Source organism: Buceros rhinoceros, unplaced genomic scaffold, assembly GCF_000710305.1.
Source record: "Buceros rhinoceros silvestris isolate BGI_N320 unplaced genomic scaffold, ASM71030v1 scaffold19321, whole genome shotgun sequence".
In the NCBI taxonomy this organism is placed as follows: Eukaryota; Metazoa; Chordata; class Aves; order Bucerotiformes; family Bucerotidae; genus Buceros; species Buceros rhinoceros.
Genome location: NW_010396164.1, coordinates 6,543 through 21,805, shown reverse-complemented (window position 1 = coordinate 21,805; position 15,263 = coordinate 6,543). Strand labels below are relative to the sequence as shown.

At 38.6% G+C, this 15,263-nt stretch overlaps 1 protein-coding gene across 1 annotated transcript; it reads left to right on the top strand.

Moving 5' to 3' along the window:
- Window positions 1–575: 575 nt before the first annotated feature.
- RFT1 (RFT1 homolog (S. cerevisiae)) lies at window positions 576–13,225 on the top strand (the record flags this gene model as incomplete). Its single annotated transcript, XM_010145826.1, has 11 exons — window positions 576–692; window positions 2,465–2,654; window positions 3,181–3,282; window positions 4,192–4,326; window positions 5,239–5,317; window positions 5,588–5,638; window positions 6,975–7,105; window positions 8,150–8,294; window positions 10,552–10,657; window positions 11,910–12,159; window positions 13,039–13,225. Coding segments are annotated over 11 exons (1,471 nt in total), but the record flags the coding sequence as incomplete, so codon positions are not given.
- Between the last annotated feature and the right edge of the window lie 2,038 nt (window positions 13,226–15,263).

Here is a 15,263-nt window from a genome sequence, read left to right as displayed (position 1 = left end):
GTGTCCCGCAGCCCGGGCGCGCTGTTGGCCCGGCCGGGAAGGCTGCCCGAGGAGCCGGGCTCCCGGCGCGGTGGGGCTGTGGGGAGTGTTCGGGTTTGCGCAGGGGAGCGCTGGGTGCGGCGCTAGTAACGCTCTGCCTAACCGTGTAGTTTACTGCTAAGCGTCTTACAGCGTTCGACCGCTGAGTGTCTCCGAGTTTGGGCCTGAAACAGGTACTGCTGGCCTGTTTTCCGAGTTAAACCATCAGCTTGCTGAGGACAATCCAGACGCTGCTGCGTTGTACATGCTGTTGCCATACAGTAAATTCTTCAACTGCGTTTTTGGTTTACAGCATGCTTAAAGTATTTTTCGCATTTGAATAATCACATGTAATTACTTTCCCTCGTTTCTTAGGAGATGGTGATAATTCACCTCATGTCACCATGTTTGTTTGCGTACCTTGTTTAATGCTTGTAGATTTGTTTGTCAGACAGTCCTGTGTAAAAACTGCTAGTGATGCTACTGCATGAAGGATTTCAGAGGCAGCATGTAAAGAAACAACTTTCTCTACTTTTTTCCCCCCTCACCTCCTTTAGGCTAACTCTGCTGTATTCAACGGTTGTCTTCCTCGCCAGGGAGGCGTTTCGCAGAGCTTGTTTGAGTGGAAGTACAAAGCGGAACTGGACCAAAACAATTAATCTGTTGTGGCTGACGTAAGATACCTTTAAAAATTTACTTCTTTGGAACTTATTTCTAATTCCGGTCTCAAAATGAGAACAAGTGTTTATTTACTGAGGTAATTATCTTAGCCTTGAGCATTTAGTAGCCTCAGAGGTGTTTCAGAACTGATGCAGGAAGCTGGTCAAGTCTGTTGCTTTAGCGTTTATGGACGTGATCTCTTTTGGAGCACATGGGAAAGTGCATTGGCAAAGATGTTATCGGGAGCCACTTGTTCTGCCACTTACCCCAGAGTTTTGTTTATGTTGTATCTGTTAAAGCACGTTACACAACTATGTAGTCCTTTATTTTTAATTCCTCTACCTGATCAGTCTTGTTCTTTTATCACTTGATGTGCGTTCGTGAAGATATTTAGATTTTTTTTCCCAAAAAAAATCTTGAGCCCTGTTGTGGTTTAATGGCACAGCAATGTAAATGCTTGTGCTGGGTAAGGAGAGAGGTGAAAAGGTGGAGGAGTTGGAATTAAGCCACAGGGAGTAAGTAGGACTATGGCTTTCAACTGCAGTGCTGTTCATAGCAGGCAAAGTGGATTTTATGACTTGTTTCTCCCTTCTGGTTCCTGGACATGCCTCTCTGCTACTTCCCCTCTGTCAGATTTAGCAGCTGTGCAGCCCCAGTTCCGTGGGTTGGGAAGTAAGTTTTACCAGTCAGTTCTGGTAGAAAATGACCCCTGCCCGACAGAACAGTGGTTTTTTCTTGGGTCACCCTGCGGACTTTCCCTGGTACTGCACAGACATTAATCACATCTGGCCCGGAAATGGGAACTTGTGTGTGGTCATCTGCATCCAGGTATAAAGAAGAGGGATTGTCCCTTTCAGGGATAAGTTTAATGCTTACATTTTAAATGTACTAGATCTGTTCTCTTTGCTGTATTATGATCAGTTTTCTGCTTTTTGATAGCCTTTCAAGGAGGCATTAAGTGACAGAGTTAACAACGACTTTTTGCATCTTTTTGTTTTAAAATTATTTCTCAAAGAGGTGTAACTTAAGAAGATTAACTTTCTTGAAGGATTTGAAATACATCTTAGGAGCTCGGTGTCAAATGCCTTAGTGATCTGGTAATAGCAGGGCCAAATAGATCCTGCTGCAGTATTGTAAAACTTTCTGCACTCTGCCAGAAGCTTCACGTTCCTGAAGCAGTGTCAACAGACAGTAATACACGTCTGCACTGCTGGGCCTGGCTTTTTGGCTGCAGTCACCAACAGAAGTGGCTGGGAGCTGTGGTAGAGAATTGTGAGCTGGCGTATCGGAGGTGCAGGCATGTGTTTTTCTTCTGCTCGCTCTGCTGGCGCGCTCTGGAGAACTAGTGATTTTTGGAAGAATGAGACTAACAGTTGGAGTGGTGACATCTTTATCTGTTACAGCAAGATCCATCAAGGCTTGTCTGCAAACCTCTGGTAACCACAGGGTATAAAAATTGCAACAATGAAGGGTTTGCTGTATTCTGCAGGCTGATAGGGATTGGAATTGTTCACTCCTAGGGAACCTTATGATAGGTTCATAGAGTAGAAAATAGACGGATCAGAAAAATGTTCTCCATGTCTTGCAAAAGAATGCCTTAATGTTCATTGCACAAAAATATTCCTGGTATTGTAACAATAGAAATTAAATTCCTCAGGGATTTTCTTGGCCTGTTGTATTTTTTTTTTTTTTATTACAGCAATGTGTGAAATTTTCATCTGATTTCTCTTGGGTTGTTTTCTGCTTAAGTGATGTTTCTATTGATTGTGTTTTGTTAACTTTTTAGAGTCCCTCTTGGTGTTTTTTGGTCTATTTTATTGGGCTTAATCTGGCTACACTTGCTTGAAGTACCTGATCCTTCTGTGGTTCCTCATTATCAGGCTGGTGTAGTGGCATTTGGTCTTTCTGCAATTATCGAGCTTCTGGGAGAACCGTTCTGGGTTTTAGCACAAGCTCATTTGTTCGTGAGACTTAAGGTTAGTAAAGTTCTTGGGGCGTATGCGTGTGTGTGGAATTATTTCTCTGAAAGGAACAAAATTTTTGTATATTCAAGCACATAAAAAACCCACAAAGCTGCGTGTGCTTTTTAGTATTGCATGACGTGATTTTATTGTAGATAGGAGGTACGCAGCTTCCTCAATTTCATATTTCAATTGATTGTTGGTATAAAATTGGGGAATTTTATAAATGTGTTTATAAAGCGTGTGAAATTGTGAAATAGAAGAATTGAGGATGTGATTGTCCTAAGTAAAATTTTCTCCCTTACATCCCATATGAAGGACTGGGAATGTGCAGCGGACAAATGGTGAAAGGCAAGAATAGAAAATTTACAGAGAAATTCCAGTCTTGGATGGGCAGCTCAGCAGAAAGAAATTCTGTGATAGTCACACTGGCTTTGAAAGTCTTATTTCTACACAAATTCTCTGTGTGAAACTAGTGGATTTTAAGCTTGTGTATGTGATTGAGTTGGCAGAAAAATACCCTCTGTTTTCTTTCTTAAAGGTAATTGCCGAAAGCCTTTCAGTAGTGTCAAAATGCATTTTGACGGTTACTTTAGTAGCCCTTTATCCACAATGGGGCCTCTACATTTTTTCCTTGGCTCAGGTAAGCTTGTGTTCTATTTTTCTATAAGTTCTTGATTCATCTGAATTTTTGCTTGTTGCTGCCGTTGACATTTAGCCTGCTAAATGCCTTTGAGGAGGTGAGAGAAAATGCACCTGGGAAGTTTAAGATTTAGCACTTGTATTTAGTATCTCTAGCACTGTGACCCCCAGCAGTCTGAAGGATGTGCTAGCAATCACCTTGCTCTGTCCATGAAGGCATGTTTTCCAGATAAGGTGGTGTTATTCTGTGTAAGTTTTATGTTAACTCTTCTTGACTGGTTTATACCTTCTAATACTTGAAGGCTCTCTTCACCACTTGGCTTCAGTATTAATGCTAGACTGTGGATTCTGCTGGGTAGAAGATTGTAATCAGGTATAGTTTTATCAGCCTGTACCACCAACCTGTATCACCTTCTGATAAGGTGCTAATCGTATATAACCACTCGGATTAAAACTTTGTCTTTGCTACAGTGAGGAATACTGTCACCTGAAAAATAGGCTTGTTACCTGTGAATGAAAATGTGAACCACTTCAAATGTGGACATTTGTGGTTATTTCTGTTTATTTTTTGTGGTGGCTGTAGTAGGTGACTTAACTGATCACAGCTACTCTGTGCACTTTATTTGGTTGAGTGGGAATAATTGCTTTATAATTTGACTTAAAATAATCATTCTAAAAATGTTGAATAGAGCACAAAAGTTGGTAAAGGGCTCTGATAACCTATAGATTTAAAAAAAAATCAGCAGCACTCTTGGGGGTTCAAGTCTTTATCTCATTTGAAATTTGACAGGACCAAGGACTGCTTACTAAATTTTGTTCTCACTGAATTTGTAACTCTAGCATGTAATTCTGCATTCGAACATTTATCTTACATCACCGGTTTTTCTTCTCTGCTTCCCTCTCTCTCCAGCTTTTATATGTCAGTGTTCTGGTACTGTGCTATGTAATTTATTTTGTGATGTTTTTGGGGTCTCCTGAAGCAACAAAGAAATCATTTCCAGTTGCTAGAATGAGAGCTCTATTACCTAACTTGGTGGAAGATGAGGTAGGTTGCACAGTTCGTTTAGTGATTTTAAGTTTTTCTTGAGAGCTTTAAAAGTTAGTTTGAGATAGTGGAGTCAATGGAGTGGTTTTGAGGGTTATCTCTGCTCTGTAGCAGATAAGACTGATTTTAAAAGTTGCAGACAAATTCTGATTGTGGTTTCTATCAATAAAATCTGTCAAAAAATCTTTGTGAAACTCGACTTCTGTTTTGTTATGGCCTTGTTGACTTTTAGCATCTGCACAAACCACTAACTGGACAGAACACCTGTAATGTGCAGGGGAATGACAAGGTGTCACTGGATCTGAGGCAGGAAAGAAAACAGAACTGTTTTGCCATGGATGTTGATACTTGGACTTTTCCAGAAAATAAATGTGGTGGTAGACATCATTCTGCAGATACTTGAGTATCTCTGATGTCCTCTCAAAAGAAAATGAGGCAAGAAAGAAAGAAAGAAAGAAAAAAAAAAAAAAAGAAATGAAAAGGCATAGTGAAGATGATGACATTTAAAAAAAGATTTTCAGATGGAAATGATAAAAGCAATCCTTGGTGGCAAGACTTGTGGGGACAGTTTGAAGAGCATTAAACAATTTATACTGGCATGCTAAACAGCACGGGACTTCTTTTTTTTTTTTCATTCTCTAACTTTGATTAGTATTTTCTGCCGAAAGCTTGTTTGGGCACTTTATCTGCAACCTCAGTAATTTTCAGCAAGGGAAAAAATCTGCCAGATCAGAGTGATATTGTTGCTTGAATTCAGCAATATTTTAGATTAGCTGCTAGTAGCTGTGGTACTGTGGCTTTTCCTCATCAGTACCGTTCGAGCCAGCCTAGATTATTGTGCTGGCTTTGTGTTTTCTGTTTCTGCTCTGTAGTTTCAGTCACATTTAATACATTTCAATACTTTTTTTGCAGACCTTTGTTAACTGGAAGGAAGCACGGTTGACTTGGAGTTTCTTCAAACAGTCCTTCTTGAAACAGATTTTGACAGAAGGTGAGGCTTGACATACAGTTGTGATGGAGGAAGGACTAGTGAATAAAAAATTGACTTAAAGCTCGAGAAAGCTGGGATGGGGGTGGGCATGTGATTTTCAAAGATTGTTGCCAGCAGATGTTAACACCATGAATGGAGTTTCTGAAGGTATTCTGAACTAGGGGCTGTCCTGTTTGACTGTCTCTTGAATGTCTAATGTTGGAAGGGCCTGAGCGTGTGTTGGAAAAGATTTAGGGACTTGTTCCTAAAGTCTTTATTTTGAACTTACAGGTGAACGATATGTGATGACTTTTTTGAACGTGTTAAATTTTGGAGATCAGGGTAAGTGTGATGGTCTTGCAGAATGGTGATGGTTTTCTTAGTCGCTGCTTTTCAGATGGTTCTGAAAATGACTTGAAGTATTTGAAGATAAGTTGAAAATCTGAGAAGATTTCAAAGTTTTTGTGACTTTGAGATACATTTCAGAGAATGATTGATATAGAAAAGAATTTAATTTAAGATCCTGGAGTTTAATTTTATTTTTTCATTGAATCAAAACTTTCCAATTGAATACATGTTACCATATATCTTGTTTCTTTTTAAGAGAAAACCATCATTAGTATCTGATGTATTATAGTTGTCTGTCTTCAGTTTTTATAACTCTGTTTTCCTCTTGGTTTTTGTCTTCCTTTTTTATCTGTGTTTCAGCAAGAACATGATTGTTCATAGCATTGCATCTCAAAACAGAATCACGTTCTGTATAAGAATTCAGTGTGGTTAGGGAGCAGTGTATGGCAGTAGTCATTCAGGTGACTGAGTTGTCAGCATCTCGGGGCTTGGGGAAGAGAAATAGGCTGGAATTGTTGGTCCATTGTGAGAAGTTTCTTGGATAGTTTGAATTACTTTTAATGGCTGGCAGGAGTGTGTTCCCCTGTAAATACTGAGTGTATGTGCTTGCCACCAGTGACTGCGACCACTTCCGATCCTCATCCTCCTCTGCAGAACAACTGAGCTGCCTCTTACGTGAAGGGTCTTTAAAAGAGCAATGAGTACAAAAATGCTTGCACTCTCAAAATGCTGAGAAACATTGGTTCTAGGTCCTGTGAAATGAGCCAGAACCTTATTCTGTCATTTCACTGTGCGTATGTAAAGTACTTAGCCGTATGCCTGACTTCGTGTGCTCTCAGTGACTGGACTGTGTCTAGCTAGCTATCAACATAGATGTGTTGGCCGGTTTGGAGCAGTGTCTTGCTGAGGATAGCAGTGCTGGTAAAATGTCACGTGTGATTACTTTTCCACTTCAGTAGAATTAAGGAGAACAGATGAACCGCCTGCTAGAAATAGCTCTCTTTCTCTTCTGTATCAGTAAATCCTTACCTTCCCATTCTCATTCAGTGAAACTCATTTAGCTTCGGGTTCCTGGGTTCACCTCTCTGTAGCTGATGCGCTTGTACTAGCTTTGCCATCTGTGAGCAAGCCTTGTTGTTTTCAGCTGAGGTTGCTGAGACTATCAGAATTTTCAGGAAATGCTGCTTTAATTTTGCACAAAATTCCACTTGTTTTCTTTTTGGTCAGTGGAAATGTTAAATTAGAATTCATGTCATTGTTAAAGACTTGAATTAAAATGTGCTTAAAAAAATTAACAGGTTGCTGCTATGTCACTTTTGTTTTTTAAAAGGTGTATATGATATCGTGAATAATCTTGGTTCACTGGTGGCCAGATTTATCTTTTTGCCTATTGAGGAGAGTTTTTATGTCTTTTTTGCCAAAGTGTTGGAAAGAGGGAAGAATGTAAAGGATCAGAAGCAGGTATGTTTATTTTGGATTAATTACAAGTCAAATGCTTGATTTTTCTTACAAGTAAGTTGCCTTACAGAGGTGAGATGACAGAAGTGTGTGTTTGAATTTGAGTATAAAGGCTGTTAAAATTGCAAAGGTGAAGTGGAGAGCAAAAATGCTGAGTAAGGCTGGACCAAAAAGAAAAGAAAATAGATAAAATGCCAGTGAAATACAAATGAATGAATGCCAATGAAATAGAAGCTATTCAGTGGCATAATACTGCAGTTAACATCATCTGCTCCAAACAGGGAGATGTAAACACTGGTGTACTGTGTATTTCTAGATATGCTTGGGCAATTATTTAAATCATGGAAGCATGCTATTTCTATCAAATAAATGCTGTCTGAAAATATTTTGCTTGAGTATCCAAGTAGCTAAGCGCTAAGCAGTAATATTTGCGAAGAGTGCAGTTTTTGGAATGAAATAACAGTATTTTTCTTGAGCCTTTGCACTGTACGTGGAGTATCAATAGTTAAACCCACAAGAGCTTTGTTCCACGGGGTGATATTCACGTGTGCTTTAGGTAAGAATTTCTTGATCAGCCTGGCTTTTGTCTGGTACTATGACAACTTTTTGCAGTATCCTGCTGCTTGCACATAGCACCCAGTTGAACAGCTCCCGTGCTGGTCACTGGTGGCCTAAGGAAGGGATGTATGTTTTACATATAATGTACCTGATGTACATAGCTGGGAGAACGCTTATAAGTTTCCACTGTACGTAGTGAAATTACATTGCGTTACAAGAGCGCTTCTCGTAATGAGGTAGTAAAACTGGCAAGTTGCTGGTTCTGGTGTGGCAGATCCTGTAGTTCTGTGCAGCAGGAAAACTCTGACCCTCCCTCACTGTGCTCCTCTTTGCCATTTATTGCTGTTAAACTGGTGCAAGTGCTGTTTGCACATTCCCCTGAGCAGCGGCGTTCATGGCTAATGTTTGCGTAGAATTTGTAATGAGTAAAACATAGAATGGAATAATAATTCTCATTTCTGTAATTGACTACATTTTTGTTTTTTTCAGGGAGATGTTGCTATGGCTGCAAATGTATTAGAATTGCTGTTGAAACTTGTACTTCTGATTGGCCTTACCATCATGGTTTTTGGCTATGCCTATTCTCAGCTGGCTCTGGATGTTTATGGAGGCTCAATGCTCAGTTCTGGGACAGGTAAAGATTTACAGAGCTGTCAAAGAAGCCGTTCTTTAAAAAGAGGAAGCTGCAGCTATTACGAATTCTGGTGTAAATCAACAGATTTTTTTTTTTTGCCCTGTAAAATTCCTATTGAAATCAGTGACTTAGCTGGGTTAAGTCCAAAACTCGTGCCTTTGTAATAGCATTTTTAAAATTTAGGCACCTTAAACTAAAATATACTGAGGAGCTCTGAGCAAGTATGATCAGGTTTGGGGCTCTACCTTCCTGCAATTTCACATCACTGGAGAATAACATTTTAAAGGACTGTTTGACTGCTCTGTGATGTAAAATTGCTGACTCCAGCTGTTTAAAATAACGACCCCTGCCCAAAACCCGTACGACAAATTGGACCAAAAAAGCCTCATAGTTTTAGTATAGAAACAATAAGATTTTTTTTTTTTAATAGTGCTCAACCATATAATAGTAGGAGTCTGCTATGGTACGTACTGAGGGGTAAGTTTTACAAATCTATCCCCAGAAACAGTCAAGGAATTTGCAGGTCACCTTGGTTTATCAGGAGAGAAAGTAAAGGCTCGTTTAATTCCTTCTTGAAACATAAACACAGGAATTGTAGCCTGGAGTTATCTTGAGTTCTTTCAGCGATTTGTCAGTTGACCTACAGTAGCTCCTGCTAGAAAAACAATCTTCTGTAGCTGAGCCCTGCAAAATGACTCTGTTCCTAACTGATCTATCCTGGGGGAAGATGGAGGAGCTTTTTGTTGCATTTCTGTCTGGAAACTTTGCCCGTGTGCCATTGTGGGGCAGTTCTAGCTTGAATTTTTCTGTTTCATGTCTATTGTGATTAAGAGAAAGTTACAGGGAGATTAAAACACGTGACAGTATATTGTGTTGAAGACAGTTGCACCTGTCAGAGTTTTGCACCTTCAAACCATGACCTTGGAATACTGCTTATTGGCTGTTAAAATAAATAGCAATTAACTTTGAGTTAAGATAATTTAATATATTTCATGGACATTTTCCTATTTTAAAATGTTAAACATTTAAATATTTTTGCTTTAAACCTTTGCATGTTATTTGGAAGCTGGTGCTTGATTTGTGTACTGATTTTAAGGAAAACCATGTGTCTGCATAATGACAGAAAAATGTTAATAACTTTTGTGTGGTGTTTTGAGTTGTCTTGCTGCTGGTTCTGTCAGATTTGCTTCTGATTTTGAAAGCAAATGTGAAAAATTGTCATTCTGGACCTCAGCAGCCAGCTCTATGAAGAAAATGTTTTCTGCCCATCTTTCTTATCAAGAAAGATGGACCTAATCCTGTCCAAAGATGGACCTAATCTTTTAGACATATACACCTGACTGAAAAGGGCTGTGGTTAGGAATTTGGATACCAGTCGAGTGACTCACAAGTAATTTTATTTTTTTACCTAATGATGATGTATGAAAACGAAACATTGAGCATGTGTACTGACTTATTTGACCAGATATTCATGGGTATATTCAGTTGTGTGGTTTTTTTTTTTAATGAGTGCTCTCTAGTTTAATGGTTCTATGCATATTTGAAAAGGAAGTCTTCAGCTCTGCCTCCCATCTGCGGTGTGTTTACTGCTCACTGGGCAGTTGTTCTTCAGAACTGAAACAGGAGGAGGCTCGGTAAGATGAACTATGTTGCTGCTGTCAGTAAAGAGTATAACTGGTTAAAAAGAATGGGATTTTATTCCCAGAGTTACAGTTTCTAAAGCACAAGAAAAAGACTGAGGTCTGAATGGAGAATTTTCAAGTCATATATAAATTACTTCTGACGTATAGAAGTCTGAATAAAATTTTTTATCTAGCACAATTTTTAACGTATTGAATAGCCTTTATTTTCTTACTATTGTGTTCAAAATACACATTTTATTGCTTTTAGTACCTCATAATAACTATTGGATTAATTTCCACAAATTTCTGTACAACAGAGGATTTGGGTTATGATAAATACTAATTTTTAATTAGGAAATACCTTTTAAAAATACTTTTTTTGATGGGTGTCTTTACTGATACTGTAACAACTGGTATTGGGGGGTTTGGGTTTTATTTTTGTGTTGCTTTATTTGTGTTCTTGTCAAGATAACTAGACAGGAAACTTGTTCAAATGAAATTAGAAAATGTTCAAATGAAATTAGAAGTAACATAACTTTTATCTCTTAATATCAGTGAGTGTAAAAAAACAATGCAGTTTTATAAAAAATAATAATTACTTACCATTTTAATGTGGGTGTTTGTTTTTTTTTTAGGTCCAGATCTCCTACGATGTTACTCTTTATATGTCCTATTTCTTGCTATCAACGGAGTAACAGAATGTTTTACATTTGCATTGATGTGTAAAGAAGAGGTAGACAGGTAGGAAATAGTGGCCCCAGAATATTCTTGTAATTAATCTGCATATGGTTTGCTTGGAGTTCAGTATGTCAACAGAACAATTGTCCTCCACGGATATATGCTTGGAAATGCTGTTTTCCCCAAAGAGCAAATTTATTTCTGCAGTCACTTTGAGAACTGTGTTCCTTGTCTCCAGAGCCAGGTACATCAGATGGGCAAGCAAATCTGCACTGCTTTTGTTTTACATGCTTGTATTTGTTGATAAACGTTGATTTTAAAAATTTGTCATGACCTTATGAAGAGATTGATCATTAAAATATCCTGCCTTGCTGAAAACCAACTCCTTAGTTAGCTGTCTGCATGTAGATTTAGATGTAGAAGCTTTAACAAATGTTTAAATGCTTGGGTAAAAATATTGGACATGAAGAAATTGTTAAATTAGCTTTTGGTACATCACTAACTGGGAAAGTACTTTAAATGTGAAGTCTTGTTTTCTGTACCTGTGCACTTGAAGTTAGCTTTTAAGACAGGCTATCACTTAAAACTTGTTAAAGTTTAGTAACTGTTAAAAATTTCTGTGCACAGTTACCATATATCAGGTACACTTCTGAGTGGTCTGAACTGTGGGTCTGAATTCAGTGGTTTATCTACTTTGTGTAGGAGGTTGGACTAGGTCCCTCCCAGCCTGGATTATTTCTTCATTCTGTGTTTGTCCTGGGTTACTGGCTCAGAAGCCTGGTTGCCTTCCCAGTTCTACCATCAAGCTTTTTTCACTTATGTAGCAGCTGTCCCTTACCAGGCCTTTCCATACTAGTTCCAGAGAGGTCTGCTGCCCACAGGTCAAGTAGAATGTGTCAGCCTTCGCGAGGACTGCCTTCGTGACACCTTTAAAGTGTGAACTTGCTTTGAAAGCCACTGTTTGGAGCAGAAACTAAATAAGTGTCATCTATTGAGCATTATTTTTATTTAGTACGTAAAGCCACAAGTTTTTACATTAATTCCCATTGGTACTGAATTTGACTTTCTGAAATGAGTGAACAGCTGGTTGGTGAAGCAGACAGTCCTTCACATAATGCAGTTCTTGGTTTAATTTGTTTGTGTTTTCATTTAGTGAACTTTTAACATCTCAGCTCTCAAATTTATCTTCTTTCATGAGAAGGTAGTAAGAGAATTTCTGTTCCTTGTTTTAGAAAATAAATTCTGCTATTTCTTCAAATATAGAGTTAATAAATACTATAACTGTATACATTAAGTTGTTTCTTTTCTTTCATAGGTACAATTTTGTTATGCTGGCCTTGTCCTTCACGTTCCTCTGCATCTCTTATTTCTTGACCCACTGGCATGGCAGTGTAGGCTTTATCCTTGCCAACTGCTTTAACATGGGTATCCGAATAGCTCACAGCATCCACTATATGTATGATTTCTTCAAAGAAAGCCCTTACAGACCTTTGACAGGCTTGATTCCTTCACCATTTTTGGTACTCGTTTATGTCCTAAGTGGAGTAATCACTAGTTTGTCGGAGGTAAGTACCTCTCTCAGATTTTGCTTGCAGTCTGAAAGTTAGTGTCAAATGTCTTTTGTGACCACAAGCAGAGAAATGCCATTAGTGAAAAAGGCTCTTGAGGGTAGGCTGGAAGACTTGCATTACAAACAAGGCAGGATACAATAGTAAGAGATGTCCTTTGATACAAAGCTCTCTCTGCCACCGGTACAAGGTGTATCTGGCAAGTAAAATTTAACACATTTCTGCTGTCTGTAGATAAATCCATGTCCTTGGTTCTTTATTGAAATTTTGCTGTAGCACAGAAACTGTTATTAAAAATGCTGCAATAAAGCGATAGAGGAAAACCAACCAAAACAAGAACAGAAACAGACATTGCCAAGGGCACATTTATCACATTTATTCAGACTACAGGAGGGTAATTGTGCAGACTAATTACTATGGGGATGGTAGCATTTCAATGTATGGAAATTTGACAGATGGAAAATCTGTTATGCCTTAGAAAGGAGAGCTTTGTATTTTGGAATGGGAGATTTCCAGTGGGGGTTTGTTATAAAATAACTTAATGGGTTGCTGCAAAGTGGTAGACTTGTGTGATAGCACCAGTTTTCCTAATGTCTCAGTTAGTGTATTTCTGTGTATCAGATAATAACGATTTCCATATTTACCAGGTATCCACCGCATGCTTATTTTTTGCTGACAGAGTTTTCTTAAGAAAACAAGCGCTGTGACTACTAAAGATGATTTATTGTAGTATCAGTGCATGAGGTAAAACTGTGCTCAGCTTGATGGTGGTGTTAGAGCACTGTCAGGAGAGGTGTTGGACCTTACTTTTTATTGAGACAGTAAATCTACTTTGTGCTAACTAGTTTTCCTCCTTGTTTGTTTCCTTTGTTGTAGGTGTTCTTCTGCTGCGATAAGGGTTGGATGGCGAGGCTGATTCACATCAGCGTGGGGGCTCTCTGCTTTGCAGGCACCATCCTTACAATGTTCTGCACAGAGACCAAGCTCATCCACTTTGTCAGAAGCCAGTTCCTCTCCCAGTATATGAAGAAAGGAACATGAAACGCTCCTGTGCAGAACAGTTCTTATACGTGCTTGCAGGAAAAGGCTGTATTTTTTGCATAAGATGGGGAAACGGTTTCCACATGTATTTATTGGAAGCGCTGGTATTAGAGTGGCAATGTACAAGATTACCGACTGAATATTACTCAGTCTTCTAAACGTTCAGTACAGTGAAAGAGAGCTGAGTAATTTTTCCTTTATGCATCATTCTTTTCTAAGCTTTTCTTCAAAACAACCTCTTTGGTGAATGAAGATCTAAGATACATCCTTCTGACATAACCTAGCTGACAAACTTAATGGAGAGAGCTCCCGTTCTCACCACAGGGGAGTACCTGTGTGAAGACATCCTATGACTCACATCTCAAGATGTATTTAAGAATGGCCTCATTTGCCAGAGTGGCTGCTTAAATGGTTAGAAAATAAATGGTCTGACAAAAACCCCCAAACATCCAAAATCCACAAAACAAAAGCTGAAGGAGCACTAGAGCAGGGACCAATAGCAATGTAACTGTTCCTGAAGTGGAATGTAACGCGGTGCAGGAGATGGAGTTGTCAGCATGTCCAAGTGTAAAGCAGTGAGCAGGAAGTTCTGTTGTTTGCCAGGAAATTCAGGGCATACAGCATGTGTCCATGCTAGCTGTGTAGGAGTATTCATTCAGAATATCACTCATTTGTGAGATATTGATTAACTTGTCAAAAATACTCTGAAGCTGTAGCTAAAACAAAGAAGGGGGTTGAGCAGAAGGTGTTTTCCAGAAGGTGTTGAGAAAATCATACTGACAGTGAAGTTCCAGAAGGTTAATCATAAAGCTTTGTACTTTCACTCCATTATTTTTTGGTTTTATCTGAGGTTTTAAATGCCAGCATGAACAACTTTATTGCAGTAAGACTGGTTTTGTCCTGTCTGTGAAATTGAATGTTAAATGTATTTAGTAAGATTTCTTTAAGGATTTATGCATATTGACACTTCTGTGATTGCATAGAAAACACTGCTTTCTGTTGCAACCAGCTTTCCTTATGTCTTGTTCTTTTACTTGTTCAGTCTTAGCCTTTATATTGACTTTTTTTTTAGTTGTTAAAATCTGGACATTCAGCAGTTGTAAAATGAGCTGTTAGGCTGCTGGTTTAAGTTTACCAACGGTGTTTTCTTGCTGGTCTAAGATCTGAATGTGGCAGTTTCAGAATGTACAAGTGGCGGGTTTGTAATGATCAGTGTTCTCTTTGAGGTGTTTGGATGGACCAAAAAATGTCAAGTGATGAAAAATGTGTGCTCGGATGTGTACAGTTGAAAGCTTTTAGTTTAATGATGTAGCAGATCCTAAGACTGCTTAAAAAATTACTTGACTGTAGTGGCATTGTGGAGTTCACCCTGGTAACATAGTTGACAGAGAAATGCTTTCTGCTATCAGTGTCTTCAGCTTGGTTCTGTTAGAAACATCATCTAAACTGTGGTAATTTTTACTTAGATAATATCACTAGAGATACTTCATATGAGAATTTGGTGACTGAAAAATTACCACAGAGAAGTCAAGATGTAACAGTGGGAGGAAGAGAAAGATGCACTTCCTCAGCTAACGCTGATGTCTCCATTGCCTGAGTGGAAGGTGGTAGAGACGTGCTGGTTCTTCTGAAGTTGTTATGAAATCTGTCTAAAATTAAATCCCCCTCGATGTTATTCTGTCCTGCTAAGTGAATTTGATAGTTCTTTGCCTTTAAAATTTTTCTCTCCTGAGTTGTCTTGCAGTTTTTTTCTCAATTCTGTCAGGTATGGAATTTATTATGAAGTACAGCCCCATCCATTGCAGAGGATTGAAACGTCTCCGTTATAAATTGTCAATGCATTTCCTTTACCTCTTTGTTAATAAATTAAAAAATAGTTGAACTTCACACTCTTTTTAAGACTTACTGTGGGAATATCATCTGTACAGTGAATTTTAACTAATTCTTGGAATGAGGAATTTTTGTATAGCCCTGCACTTAAAGTGCTTTGGAGATGGAAAAGCTTTTCATACAAAAAGGGCTTGGAGTTGTGCTGTCTTGTCTAGTCTTCTCATCTCACT